This window comes from Lontra canadensis, unplaced genomic scaffold (assembly GCF_010015895.1).
Source record: "Lontra canadensis isolate GAN:19392208 unplaced genomic scaffold, GSC_riverotter_1.0 scaffold31, whole genome shotgun sequence".
Lineage (NCBI taxonomy): Eukaryota > Metazoa > Chordata > Mammalia > Carnivora > Mustelidae > Lontra > Lontra canadensis.
In genome coordinates, this window is record NW_022631025.1 from 16,789,312 (window position 1) to 16,803,824 (window position 14,513).

General features: G+C 34.6%; 1 protein-coding gene across 5 annotated transcripts in view; it reads left to right on the forward strand.

Annotated features, from left to right (window-relative positions):
* Positions 1-14,513, forward strand: part of VPS13A (vacuolar protein sorting 13 homolog A) — a 229,371-nt gene that overhangs the window by 48,449 nt on the left and 166,409 nt on the right. For all 5 annotated transcript variants that reach the window (XM_032866682.1, XM_032866681.1, XM_032866680.1 and 2 more), the window contains exons 18-19: positions 12,505-12,694; positions 12,779-12,893. In XM_032866682.1, coding sequence (XP_032722573.1) covers positions 12,505-12,694; positions 12,779-12,893 — 305 coding nt within the window. The remainder of the gene's footprint in view (positions 1-12,504; positions 12,695-12,778; positions 12,894-14,513) is intronic.

Genomic DNA, 14,513 nt, shown 5'->3' on the forward strand with positions numbered 1-14,513 from the left:
GTGAGTTTGGGGTTCAACTTGATTCTTTTCCATGAGATTATTAATTTGTCTTAGCAACATTTGTTGCTAAACCTTATTTTGCATTGAATGATCTTGATACCTTCATCAAATAGTTTACCATAAATGTAAGAATTTATTTCTGGACTTTTTTCTATTCCCATTGATCTTTACAACCTTCTGCCAGTAGTACCCTGTGTTCATTACTCTAGCTTTGTAGTAAAATTTGAAATCAGAAAGTTTATCCTCCAGTTTTGTTTTCTTTTTCAAGATAGTTTTAGCTCTTCTGATAATCTTGAATTTCTTTGTATCCATTTTTGCCAAAAATTTCAGCTTAGATTTGATAAGGATTTTGTTGAATCTGTAGATCAATTTTGGGTACTGACATTTAAAAGGCATGGTCTTAAAACGCATGAATATTGGAAGCCTTTCCAGTTATTTAGATCTTTATTAATTTCAACAGTGTTTTATAGTTTTCAGAGTACAAGTTTTGTATCTTTTTTGTTAAGTATATTCATATGTGTTTTATTGTTTTTGATGCTGTATGGGAGGAAAGAATTTTCCACAGCCCCTTTTGAGTGCCTGGCTGCATCTGAAAATTAAATCTGACAGACAGGTTAACAAGGGAGAAGTGTACAGATTTATTTAATAAAAGTTTAACAAAAGAATCTTTCTAATGAAATGAAGATCCAAAGAACCAGTTAGACTAGAGTATGTTAGGTTTGATGAAGAGTGTACAGTTGGTGAGGAATATGATAGGCCAAGTAGTGTAAGGTAAGTATGGTGACTGGGGGAAACTTAGCAAGCCCTGTTTATTAGGACTCTTCTCAGTTGATCTTTGTCTTTAGAGATAAGGATGCTTTTTTCCTCTAGCTACAAGGAGGGCACCTATTACGTGAAGGTTTTATAATCTGTTAGGGGAAAGGGTAGGGGAATATCAGAGTGACCTTTCTGCTTCTGCTGTTTTCTTGTACTCCTTCAGTTTAAAAATACTCACTATACCAAGGTGTCGTATTTTGGGGGCAATGGGTCCTGATCCCCATCAATGCTTACAAGTGGCATCATGTTCTTAATTTCATTTTTGGATTGTTGATTACAAGTGTGTAGAAATACAATTGATTTTTGTATAATGATCTGTTACCCTACAATCTTGATAAATTTAATTACTTCAATAGTTTTTATTAAATTCCTTAGGATTTTCTGCATACATGAGCATTGAATCTGCAAATAGAGATAGTTTTACATCTATATTTCCAGTGTGGACACCTTCTCTTTCATTTCTTAATTGCCCTTATTTGAACGTTTGGTACCATGTAGAATGGAAGTGGCCAGAACAGAAAGGGTATCTTTTTCTAGTTCTTTACCTTAAGGAGAAGTGAATATGATGTTAAATGTGGGTTTTTCATAGGTGCCTTTTATCAGTTTTAAGAAATCCCATTCTATTCCTAGTTTGTTGAGTTTTTGGCTTTTTTTTTTTTTAATGTTGTTATTGTTGTTGTTTTTCTTGGCATGAAAGTTTGTTAGATTTCATCAAATGTGTTTTCTATGTACCTTAAGATGATTGTGTATTTTTTTGTTCTTTATTCTTTTGATTTATGGTGTATTCACCTTAATTAGTTTTTCACATGATAAAATAATGGTGTATTCTTTTGACTGTATGTTTAATCTTTTCTACATACAGCTGGATTTGGTTTGTTGGTGAGGATTTTTATGTCTGTGTTCATAAGAGAATACTGCTCTATTTTTTTTTTTTGTGATGGCTTTTTCTGTTTTTTGTATTAGGATGATACTATCCTTATAAAATTTGTTGGGAAGTATTCCCTCCTCTTTGGAATAGTTTGTAAAGAATTGATATTGAGTCTTCATTAAATGTTTGGTTGTAGAATTCACCAGTAATGTCACTGGGGCCTGAGCTTTTCTTTGTGGGAAGCTTTTAAATTATTAATCTGTATGTGTCCTTAGGTTTGTTGACATTTTTCTGACCCTCCCCCCCCCAGTTCAGTTTCTTTTTAGGAGTTTGTCCATTTAAGTATTTACGTGGTATACTTTGTTTTAATATAGTTGTTTGCAGTATTACCATGTAATCATCTTCTTTCTGTGAGGTTGGTAATAATATATTTTTTAAAATATTTAATTTTTTTGAGTCTTCGCTCTTCTTAGACTAGTTAAATTTTGTTGATCTTATTTTCAAAAAAAAGAGTTTGGTTTTGTTTTTGCTATATTGTTTTCCATTCTCTGTTTTATTTATTCTCTAACCTTTATATTTTTAAAATTTTTCTTGCCTTAGGCTTAGGTTACTTTGCTTTTTTCAAGTCTCTTTTTAACCGATAGGATAGTGATTTGGGAATTTTCTTTAGGGAATGTATGCATTTGCTAATTCATTAATTTTATTTTAATGAGTTTTCTTTATTGGAATAAAACTGACATCATAAAATTAATCTTTCTAAAGACCACAATTCAATGAGATTTAATATATTCATAATGTTGAATAATCACCACCCCTATCTAGTCAAAATATTACCATAAAGTGAAATGCCATACTCATTAAGAATCACCCCCTCCTCATGACCCTTGGAAGACACGAGTCTGCTTGGTTTTTGGATATGTCATAAAATGGAATCATACATTACGTGACCTCTTGGGTCTGGTTTATTTTACTTAGCATAATGTTTTCAAGGCTCATCTGTGGTGTTGTGTATATCAGAATTTCATTCCTTTTTAAGGCTGCATAATACTCCATTGTATATATTTACCACATTTTGTTTATTCTATTCATTTGTTCTATGGAAATTTGAGTTCTTTCTACCTTTTGGGTATTGTGATAATACCACAGTGAACATTCAAGGGTGTGAATTTGAATACATATTCTTTTCCTGTGTCCCTAGGAATGGAATTTTTTGAGTCCTAACATAATTCTTTTTTTAACTTTTTGAGGAGGGGCCAATGTGTTTTTCATAGAGCTGAACCATTTTACATTTCCATTAGCAATGTACAGGGATTTCAGATTTTCCATCTTCTTCCCAACACTTATTTTCTTGTATGTGCCTTTAAATTATAGCTATTCTTATGGGTGTGAAATGTGTTTCTCATTGTGTTTTTTTGTATTGCCTTAATGTCTATTGATATTCAACATCTTTTCATATGGGTGTTGACTATATACATCTTCACTGGGTCCTTTTTTTAAATTGGGTTATTCTTTTTGTTGAGTTGTAAAAATACTTTATATATGCTAGACTCTAGATACATGATATTTACTTCCATTCTTTAGCTTGTCCTCGCATTTTCTTGATAATGTCCTTTCATGCACTGTTTTTAATTTTGATGGAATATGTTTTATCTGAGTTATTTTTCTGTCATTGCTTATGCTTTTGATATAATATCTTAAGAAGGTTTCCCTATATAATATAATTTTTGTATAGTATCTAAGAAGGTTTGCCTAACCCAAGGGAAATCTAGTCCTATATTTTCTAAGTGTATTATAGTTTCAACTCTTATGTTTAGGTTTACGATCCACAATGAGTTAAGTTTTGTAAATGGTATGGACAGTGAATACAATTTTACTCACTTGTATGTGGATATCCAGGTGTCCTAAGACCACTTGCTTAAGAAATTATTTTTCTTCATTGAATGATCTTGTTACCCTTCTTGAAAAGCAGTTGGCCAGAAGTGTATGGCTTTATTTCTGGACTCTAAATTCTATTTCCTTCCATTCTATAGACTCATTCTGTCTATCCATATGTCAGTTCCACAATGCTTTGATTACTGTAGCTTTGTAGTAAATTTTGAAATTGGAAAATGCAAGTCTTCCATCTTGTACTTTTTCAAGAATATTTTGGGGGCACCTGGGTGGCTCAGTGGGTTGGGCCGCTGCCTTTGGCTCAGGTCATGATCTCAGGGTCCTGGGATCGAGTCCCGCATCGGACTCTGCTCAGCGGGGAGCCTGCTTCCCTCTCTCTCTCTCTGCCTGCCTCTCCGTCTACTTGTGGTCTCTCTCTGTCAAATAAATGAATAAAATCTTTTATGAAAAAAAAATATTTTGGATATTTGGATCCTTTGCAAATCCATATGAATTTGAGGATTTGGCTTTTCACACAAAAGCTGCTTTGAATTTGATAGGGATTACATTATATGTATAGATTGTTTTCAGTAGTATTGCTATCATAACGGTAGTAGGTTTTCCAGTCAATGAGTATAGATATCCTTCCATTTTATTTAGGTCTTTCTATCTTCCTTCCAGCATTATTTTGTCCAGTGTTCAAGTCCTTTTTTGGTTTAATATTTTTGGATGTTAATGTGATGGAATTGTGTCAATTTCCTCTTCAGTTTATTCATTGTAGATGTATGGCAGCATAGTTGATTTTGACATGTTCATCTTGTGCCTTGTAATTTTGCTAAATTATTAACTCTTTTTTTTTTTTTTTTTTGGGTGGATCCTTTGGGATTTTCTGTATACCTTTGATCCCTGAACAACATGGGTTTGAACTGCATGGGTTCATTTATCTATGGTTTTTGTTTTTGTTTTACAGTACTGCAAATGTATTTTCTCTCCCTTATAATTAAAAAAAAAATTTTTTTTCTCTATTGTAAGAATACAGCATAAAACATACCACAAAGTGTGTGTCATTGACTGTTAATGCTACCTGTTAGCCTTCTCATCCATGGTAGGCTATTAGGAATTTGGGGAGACAAAAGTTATATGTGGATTTTTGACTTGGCAGACTATCATTGCTCAAATCCCTGTGTTGTTAAAGTATTAATGGTATGTAGAGTGATGTCATCCATGAATAGATTTTCACTTTTTCCTTTCTAATTAGGTACCTTTAATTTCTTTTTCCTGGCTAATTACTTTGGCCAGAACTTGTAGAACAGTGTTGAAAGTGAACATCCTTCTCTTGTTTATGATTTTGGAGGGAAAGCTTTGTCCTTTACCAGTGAGTATGATTTTAGTCATAGGTTGGTTTGTTTGTTTGTTTTTTTAAAGAATGCCCTTCTCTAGGTTGAGGAAGTACACTTGTATGCTTGTTTTCCTAGTTTTTGAAAAATTTTTTAATGATTTTGGAATTTTAAAAATGCTTTTTTTTTTTTTTGCATCATTTGAGATGATCATGTTACTTTGTCATTCTATTAATTGTTTTATTGCTTTTCTTATTTGCAACCACCATCAAATAGATTCCTAGAATAAATTCTACCTGGTCATGATGTATGATCTTTTTAATAGGCTGTTAAATTTGGCTTGCATCCCTTACATAGTGTCCTTACCAGAGTTCTTTATTTCTGTATATAGTTTATAGTTACTATCTATAGGGTGCTTCATCCGTTAATTTTAGCCTGTAAGATCCCTTTTAACATTTTTTCTAGGGCAGATCTACTGTTGACAAGCTCCTCCCAGCTTTTTTTCATCTGTAAGTGTCTTAATTTCTTCTCATTTTAGGTTAGTTTTGGTAGATGGAATTCTTGGTTCACATTTTTAAAATTTCTATGCTTTGAGTATATCATCCCACTGCCTTTTGGCCTCCAAGGTTTCTGATATATCAACTGTTAACCTATCAACTTTGCATAGAATGTGTTGCTTCTCTCTTGCTGCTTTCAAGATTTTATCTTTGTTTTTGACTGATTATACTGTGTTCTTTGTGGGTCTTTTTGAGTTGATCTTTAATATAAGTGTACATTCAGCTTCAACGTGTAGATTTATGGCTCATATCAAATTTGACAAATTTGGGGCCAGTATTTCTTCAGATATTCTTTTTGTCCCTTTTTCTCTTCTGAGACTCCCAGAATACATGTGTTGGTCTGCCGATGGTCTCCCACCTTAGGCTCTGTTTAGTTGATCTTTGTTCTTCTCTCTCATTCTCTCTCTTTCTTTCTTTTTTCCTCCTTTCCCCCCTTTTTCTTTCTTTCCTCTTTCCTTTTTTTCTCTTTCTGTTTTTATTTTTTTGTTTTTGTTTTTGCTTTTTTTGACAGAGCAGCAGGGAGAGGGAAAGAGAGATTCCAAAGCAGGCTCTATGCTCAGTATGTAGCCCAGTGTAGGGCTTGATCTCAGGACCCCAATATCTTGACCCAAGTCAAAAGCAAGAGTCAGAGGCTTAACTGAGTGAGCCACCCAGGCACCCTTCTTCATTCCTTTTTCATTCAGTTCCTCAGACTTAGTAATTTCACTTGCATGTATTCAATTTTGCTGATTCTTTTGGCTTCTCAAATCTGCTGTTGACCTATTCTGACTTTTCCCCCCTTTTAACTGTTGTACTTCTGTCTACAAACTTTGTTTGGTCATATTTTATATCGTATATCTCATTTATATCTCTGTTTCTACAACTTTCACCTGGTTTTCTTCACTACTTTATGGTTTCCTTTAGCTTTTAAAGTACATTTAAGACCGCTTGTTTATCATTAGTACATTCTTCCTGTGTATGGTTTGTAATTTATTTATTTCAAAATTGGCATTTTGAACTGTATAATATGTTAACTATGGAAATTAGATTCTCTTCTCTCACCTGGGTTTGTTGTTGTTTATTGAAGAGGGCTCTGGTCCTGCATTTGTTTACTGACTTCAGTGGGTAGTGGGTAGATTATTTCCTCCAAAAAGCTATGTGAAGTTCATACCCTTAGTACTTGTGACTGTAAGCTTATTTTGAAATAGCGTGTTTCTAGCTATAATGAAGTTGATGAGTAAAGAAGAATTTACAGCGGATTAGAGCCTAGTCTACCATAGATTACAGAATGGGCCCTAACTCAATGACTCGTGTTCTCATAAGAAGAGGGAAATTTTAACACAGATTCAGCAGAAACAGGAAGCCTGGAGAAGATTTGAAGACAGACACACAAGAGAAGAATGCCAGTGAGGTGACAGTGATAAGCATGATATATGTTTAGGCCAACTTATACCAAGGATTCCTGACAACAACCCCATTCTTGTAGAAAATCATGGAACATATTATTCCTCTGAGCCTCCAGAAGGAACCAACAGATTTCAGACCTCTGACCTCTGTATTTGTGAGAGAATAAGTTCTTGTTTTAAGACCCTCTGTTTGTGGGGCGCCTGGGTGGCTCAGTGGGTTAAAGCCTCTGCCTTCGGCTCAGGTCATGATCCCAGGATCCTGGGATCGAGCCCCGCATTGGGCTCTCTGCTCAGCAGGGAGCCTCCTTCCTCCTCTCTCTCTCTCTGCCTGCCTCTCTGCCTACTTATGATCTCTGTCTGTCAGATAAAATAAATAAAATCTTTAAAAAAAAAAAAGACCCTCTGTTTGTAATAATTTTAAGCAGCCCTAGCAAATGAGTCCAGTGAGTTTTCCAAACTATTTTTGAGAAGACTCTATTCTCCGTCATTTGTGATTACTGAAGTATCTGTTCCATTATTTCAGTGATCACACAGTGAACTGACATTTCCTTAAATTCCTGAAACCAAAACAGAGAACTACTCTCTAGTCCTTGTACTTGGCTTTGAGCTGTGGCACTTCAGAACTCTGCCAGGTTTCCTACATCTCTGGCTTGGCATTCACCTCCTGCTTGCAGGTGGCTTCCAGATCCATTAGAGGTGCATGTCCAGGCTGTGGTCAGGTCTTTTCTGAGTGTACATTGGGTTCTCAGCACGTTTGTTGCACTCTGGCTTCCATGATTTACATGTGGCCTTTCTGAGCCTTTTTCCTCCTCATTCCTGGGCATTGGGATCTGGCTGGTATTTTCTCCGTCCACTTTCCCTTCTCCAGACAGATATCATTAGTCCATTTCTTTGATTTTTTGGACAGATGTTACCTCTGCCTGCATGACCAGAGAACAAAATAGAGGTCACTCTCTGTACTGATTCCTTAGGGAACTATAAGCAGGTGAAAACACTTGACCACATTATTTTAAGAACAAAACTCCTGTCTTACTTCATTTGGGCTGCAATAATAACATATCACAGACTGATATAAATAACTGAAATTTAATTCTCACAGTTCTGAAAGCTGGTGGTTTAACATCAGGGTGCAAGCACTGCCAGGTTCTGCTAAAAGCCCTCTTTCAAATTTCCTGCTGCAGGTTTCTTGCAGTGTCCTCATGAGATGGAAGGGCTAGGGCTCTCTCTAGGGTCTCTTTTATAAAAAGACCTCTAATCCCATAGCCCTCATGACCTAAGGCCCCAGATATCATCACAATGGACATTATCATTCCAACAAATGAATTTTGAGTGAGACACACACATTCAGACATTAACAGCTGTATTAGTCTCCTGGCTCCATCTGGCCACACAAGGATGTGGCTCACTTACCATAGTCACTGCTGTGCTCAGAAATAGGGGATGATAGAAAGTTTAATGAAAATGCCGAAGTGCTTTCTTTCTGAAATGTAGTGGTTTTCATTAAGCACTTCCTCGCTTGGTATAAATTTTTCATTGATTAAATTCCAGGCTTACAGAGATGTTGACTCTGGCAATTTTTGCTAGCTTAATGGTTGTCACAGTGGAGAGAGTAATTCTTAGAGCACCTTGCTTGGCAATTTTCCATGATAATACTCCTCCATTACCTTTTATTTTTTTTTTTTAAAGACTTTATTTCTTAGAGCAGTTTTAGGCTTGTAATAAAATTGGGAGAAATGTACAGAAGTTACCTCTATACCCCCTGCACATGCATAGCCTCCATTTTCAACATCAAGTGCTAGCTAGAGTGGCACATTTTTTACCAACAACGAACCTGCATTTGTTGACACATCATATTCACCTAGAGTTCATATATTATATTGCCATTCACACTTCGTGGTGTGTTTTCCTATGGGTTTGGACAAACATATAATGGCATGTCCATTATTATGGTATCATAGAGTATTTTCATCGCTTTAAAAATCCTCTTTTCTGGGGCACCTGGGTGGCTCAGTGGGTTAAAGCCTCTGCCTTCAGCTCAGGTCATGATCCCGGAGTCCTGGGATCGAGCCCCACATCGGGCTATCTGCTCAGCAGGGAGCCTGCTTCCCTTCCTCTCTCTCTGCCTGCCTCTCTGCCTACTTGTGATCTTTCTCTCTGTCAAATAAATAAATAAAATCTTAAAAAAAAAATAAAAACTAAAAAAAAAAAAAAATCCTCTTTTCTGCCAGTTCATCATCCTCACCCCTGACCTCTGATCTTTTTACTGCATCCATACTTGTTGCCGTTTTCGAGACTGTCATGCATGCAGTTAGAATCCTACACTATGTATCTTTCTTAGAGTGACTTCTTTCTTTCTTAGAGTGACTTCTTTCTTTCTTTCTTAGAGTGACTTCTTTCACTTAGTAATATGCATTTAAACTTCCTTTATGTCTTTTCATGGTTCAGTAGTGTGTTTGTTTTTTAGTGCTTAATGACATGCCATTATTTGGCTGTAACACAGTTTATCCATTCACCTACTGAAGCCGTCTTGGTGGTTTCTAAGTTTTTGCAGGTATGAACAAAGCTGCTATAAACATTTGTATGTTTGTATTGTATTTGGTTTTTGTATTGACATAAGTTTTCAGCTTCTTTGAGCAATTACCAAGGAGCATGACTGCTAGATAATATGGTAAGAGTTTGTTTAGTCTTGTAAGAAACTGCAAAACTCTTTTCCAAAGAGACTGTACCATTTTGTATTCCCACCAACAACGTAGAAGAGTTCCTGATGCTCTACATCCTTGCTTTTATTTGGCGTTGTCAGTATTTTAGATTTTGGCCACACCTGATAGATGTGTAGTGGAATCTTTATTGTTTTAATTTGCATTTTTTAAAAGATTTTATTTTTTTGAGAGAGAGAAAATGTGAGAGAGAGCACAAGAGCGGGGTGGGGGTCAGAGGGAGAAGTAGACTCCCTGCTGAGCAGGGAGCCCAATGCTGGGCTCGATCCTGGGACTGCAGGATCATGACCCAAGATGAAGGCAGCTGCTTAACTGACTGAGCCACCCAGGTGCGCCTGATTTGCATTTCTTTGACAACCTATGATGTAGAACATTTTTTCATCTGCTTATTTGCTATGTATAGGTCGTCTTTGATGAAGTGTCTATTAAGGTTTTGGCCCATTTTTTTTTTTTTTTAACTGTTTGTTTTCTTCTTACTGAATTTTAAGAGTTCTTTGTATATTTTGGATAACAGTCTTTTATCAGATGTGCCTTTTGTAAATATTTTTCATAGACTGTGATTTGTCTTTTCATTCCCTTAACATCTACCATAATCTTTGCTGTTTATTATTTGTTGCTCTTTTTCTTTGTTCCTTTTTTTTTTTTTTTTGGTCTTTCTTGCCTTTTGTGGTTTGAGTATCTTTTTTTTTCCCCTAAAGTAGGCTCCACACCCAGCATGGTGTCCAGCATGGGGCTTGAACTCAACCCTGAGATCAAGATCTGAGCTGTTATCAAGAGTCACATGCTTAACTGAGCGACCCTGGCTCCCCAGTTTAATTGGTGTCTCATATGGTTTTGGTTTTTTTCCTTAACATATCAGTTACAGCTTTTTTTTTTTTTTTTTCAAGTCTCCTTTCAAATAACAGTGTAGCATTTCATGAGTAGTGGGAGTACTTGATGATAATAATAAAAAAAAAATCCTTAATCTGTTTTCTAGTTCTTTGTATTGTTGCTCCTATTCATTTCACTTATATGTGAACATATGTAAGTATAAAATATACATAAGACATACATGTAAGCATATATAACCATACACGTTGTTACTATTATTTTGAATATATTAATTTGATTAATAAAATAAGTAAAATAAAAGTTTTTATTTTACCTTTACTTTTTTCCTCTTCATCTCTCTTTATGTAGATCTGAATTTCTACCTTACAGTCTTTCTCTCTAAATAACTTCTTTTAATATTTCTCAAAAGACAGGTCTATTTACGATAATTTCCCCTATTTTTTTGTCTTAGAAAGTCTTTGTTTAACTTGTGAAGGGAAATTTCTTAGGGTACAGAATTCTAGGTTGGTGGTTTGTTTTTTTTTTCCCCCTCTTTAAAATTTTTACTACACTCTTTTTGCTTCCCTGGCTTCTGAGAAGGTAGCTGTAATCCTTAGCTGTGCTTCTCTATATGTAGGGTGGTTTTTTCCCTTTAGTTTCTTTCAAGACTTTTTCTTTATATTTTATATATATATTTTATATTTCTTTATATTTTTTTGTAGTTTAAAACTATGCCTTGGTGTAGTTTTTTGATTATTTGTTTGCATTTATTCTGCTTAATGTGCTCTGACCTTTGTGGATCCATGGCTTAGTGCCTGACATTATTTTGGGGAAATTGACAGTCCTTCTTGTTTAAAATCTTCTGCACTTTTCTCTTTCTTCTGGTATTCCTGTTACACATATGGTACATCTTTTGCAGCTGTCCCACAGCACTTGGTTATTCTGTTCTGTAGGCTTTGTTCTCTGCTTTATCTATTTTTATGACTCTACTGATATATTCTGCAGCTCAGGGATTAATTCCTCAACTGTGTCTATATCCTAATAAACGCATTAAATGCATTCTGGTTACAGTGTTTCTGATCTTTAATGTTTATTTTGTTTTTTTCTTAGGATTTCCATCTCTCTGCTTGCACTGTTCATCTTTTCTTGCATGTTGTTTACTTAGTCCGTTATACACCTTAGCATGTTAATTGTTATTTTAAATAGTTTTATCACTTTAAGTTGGGTTGTTTGTCTTTTGGGATGCTAAGCTATTTTTTTTCTTTATAGCCAGATGTGAAGTACTGGATGAAAAGAACTATTATAAATAAGCCTTTAATGATTTGGTTTTAGGATGTGTGGGAAAAGGAAGTGTTCTCTGGTGCTGTGATTTGCTCTGTTTTTTAATGATCCCTTGCTTCTGGTCTGTGAACTTAAGAAGTTTCTCAGTACTCCCCTTCTCCCTGCCTTAGTGGGACAGAATGGCTGGAGTTGGGGAAATTGGGTATTTCCCTTCTTCCATATGGAATAGTAGACCTGACTGAAGTTGGGTATTTCCCTTCGGTAGATATTTTGACTTTGATAATACTTAATTAGGTTAAGCTCTAGTTAACTAGTTTCTCCAAAGAGCATGTTTTTTTAAAGAAGAACATAGTGCTGTGTGATATTTTTTAAAGGGCTCCTTTTCCCCTTTTCTTGCCTGAAGCATGATGGGTTTTTTCTCCAGTATTTTTTGTGGGAACCTGGTCCAGTTCCTGGAGATATATTTCAAAATATTGTTGAGGGGGGCTCCTATGATCGGGTCCCCTAGAGTTGTCCACTTTGAATCTCCAGCAGTGCAGGAGAATGAAACAGTTTAAATTTTCCAACCTTGGCACTGGTGTACATGATAGTTTTCTTTTGTGAGCTTCTGCTCTGGGAATCTGACTCCCTTCATGGTTTTTTTAAATTTAGAGATCAGCATGTGAATAGGGTTGTTTGTGAATTAATCTGTGTCAATTCAGATCAAATAGTTCTATGTTTTCTTTGATGTGAGTGGAATGAAATAGGATGAAATGAAAATTGAAATTGTTTTCATTAATTTTTACTGTATTTTATGTTTAAAAAATATTGTAAAATGTAAAATTGGATTGATAGCTAATTTTTGTCCTATCTTTTTCCGTGTAGATTTGAAACCAAAATTGATTCATTTCATGTTACTGGCTTACCAGATAATTCGACAAAACCCCGCCTCCTGTCTTCATTGGATGATGCTGCATCACTCTTCCAAATTATATTTGAGATAAATCCTTTAGATGAAACTGTTGCTCAGAGGTGTATCATAGAAGCTGAACCTTTAGAAATGATATATGATGCAGTAAGCATTTTTTTAATCACTAAGTTTTAATATATTTGTTTGCTTTGACTTTGTGCCTAATATTAATGGTACTTATTTTAACAGAGAACAGTAAATAGTATAGTGGACTTCTTCAGACCTCCAAAAGAGGTAAATCTAGCACAGCTCACATCAGCGACTTTGACAAAACTTGAAGAATTTCGTGACAAGACAGCAACAGGTAAATGCTAGTATTAAGGTTGGCATATTAAGAATTATATCCTCTACTAAACTTTTTATTTCATCTTATTTTTTAAAATATTTTATTTATTTATTTGATAGACAGAGATCACAAGTAGGCAGAGAGGCAGGCAGAGAGAAAGTGGGGGAAGCAGGCTCCCTGCTGAGCAGAGAGCCCGATGCAATGCGGGGCTGGAATCCCAGGACCCTGGAATCATGACCTGAGCCCAAGGCAGAGGCTTTAACCCACTGAGCCACCCAGGCGCCACCTATACTAAACTTTTAGTCATATTAAACTGGTTTTAGTAAGGTATACTTTAAATTTATGCTTCTAGACTAGATATAGTTTAGTTGAAACTAACTGGTACTGTTACATTAAAAATTCAAGTATAACAATAATCCTTTCTTATACTCAGAATGGACAAACTTACTGTCACATTGAAATTAATTGCGTATTATGTTAGGATTTTTAGAATTCTGTTCATGAGAGAATGAACCTCTCATTTTTCTTTCATGTAATGAACTCTAGATTTTAATACATTGGCCTCAGAAAATAAATTCCATCCTTTTTTATTCTTTTGAAGAGTTTTTATGAGATTGGGTGTTATTTTTTCTTCCAGTGTTTTACCTAATTGAATAGTAAAAGCATATGAACTTGGAGATTTCTTTGTGGAAGATTTTAAATTACAGATTCCATTTTAAGATATATTTTAAATATATGTATATTTAAATATACATATATTTAAAATATATAAGATTATATAAAGTTGATCTGTATGATTTTAATGCCTTGCAATTTCTTGATACTTGCTTTCTGGCTTGGTATATGGTAAGTTAAAAAACTGTTTCACATATGTTTGAAACGCCTATATTTTTCATACCTATACATATTTTTAGGTCATATTTATCATGTACTTCAAGTCTTCTGTATCCTTATTGGAATTTTTTCCTGTCTTCTGTCACCATGTTCCAGTAGTTCTTCAGAGAAACAAATGAAAAATATTGTCACTGTGAATATGCATTTGTCTATTTCTTTAAGATTTGTCATATTTTTCTTTATAAATTTGCTGTCAATAGGTACATGCATAATACAAAATTTTTCTTCAATAAACCAAATCTTTCCTTTATATGAAGTTGACTGTATTTTTATAATGTTTTAATTTTTTTCCAATTATAATATTTTGATTTCTTTTTTCTGATATTAGTATGGATGTTCTAGTTTTTTCTTGGTTTGAATTTGCCTATTTTTTTGTTCTTTTACCCTGTATCTTTACTTTTAGATGTGTCATAACAACAACATGCAGTGGGATATTTCTCAGTCTGTATTTACATACTTTTTTCTTTTTTTTTGCCTTTTTTTTAGCATTACTTTGTTTCCCTTCACCCCCTCACTATACCATTTGAAACATTCTCTTTTTTTACTCTAGTAATTAGGACATATTTTTCTCAAGATAGAAATTTAATAAAAATTTTTACCCTCTCTCAGTCATTACGAGGATTTGAAAAGTTGAACTCCCATTTACCATCCTCATCACTTACATGCTATTGTTATTTCTTTGTTTTACTTTTTAAGATTTTTATTCAATTATAATTGACTTACAATCTTAGTGGTAGGTATACA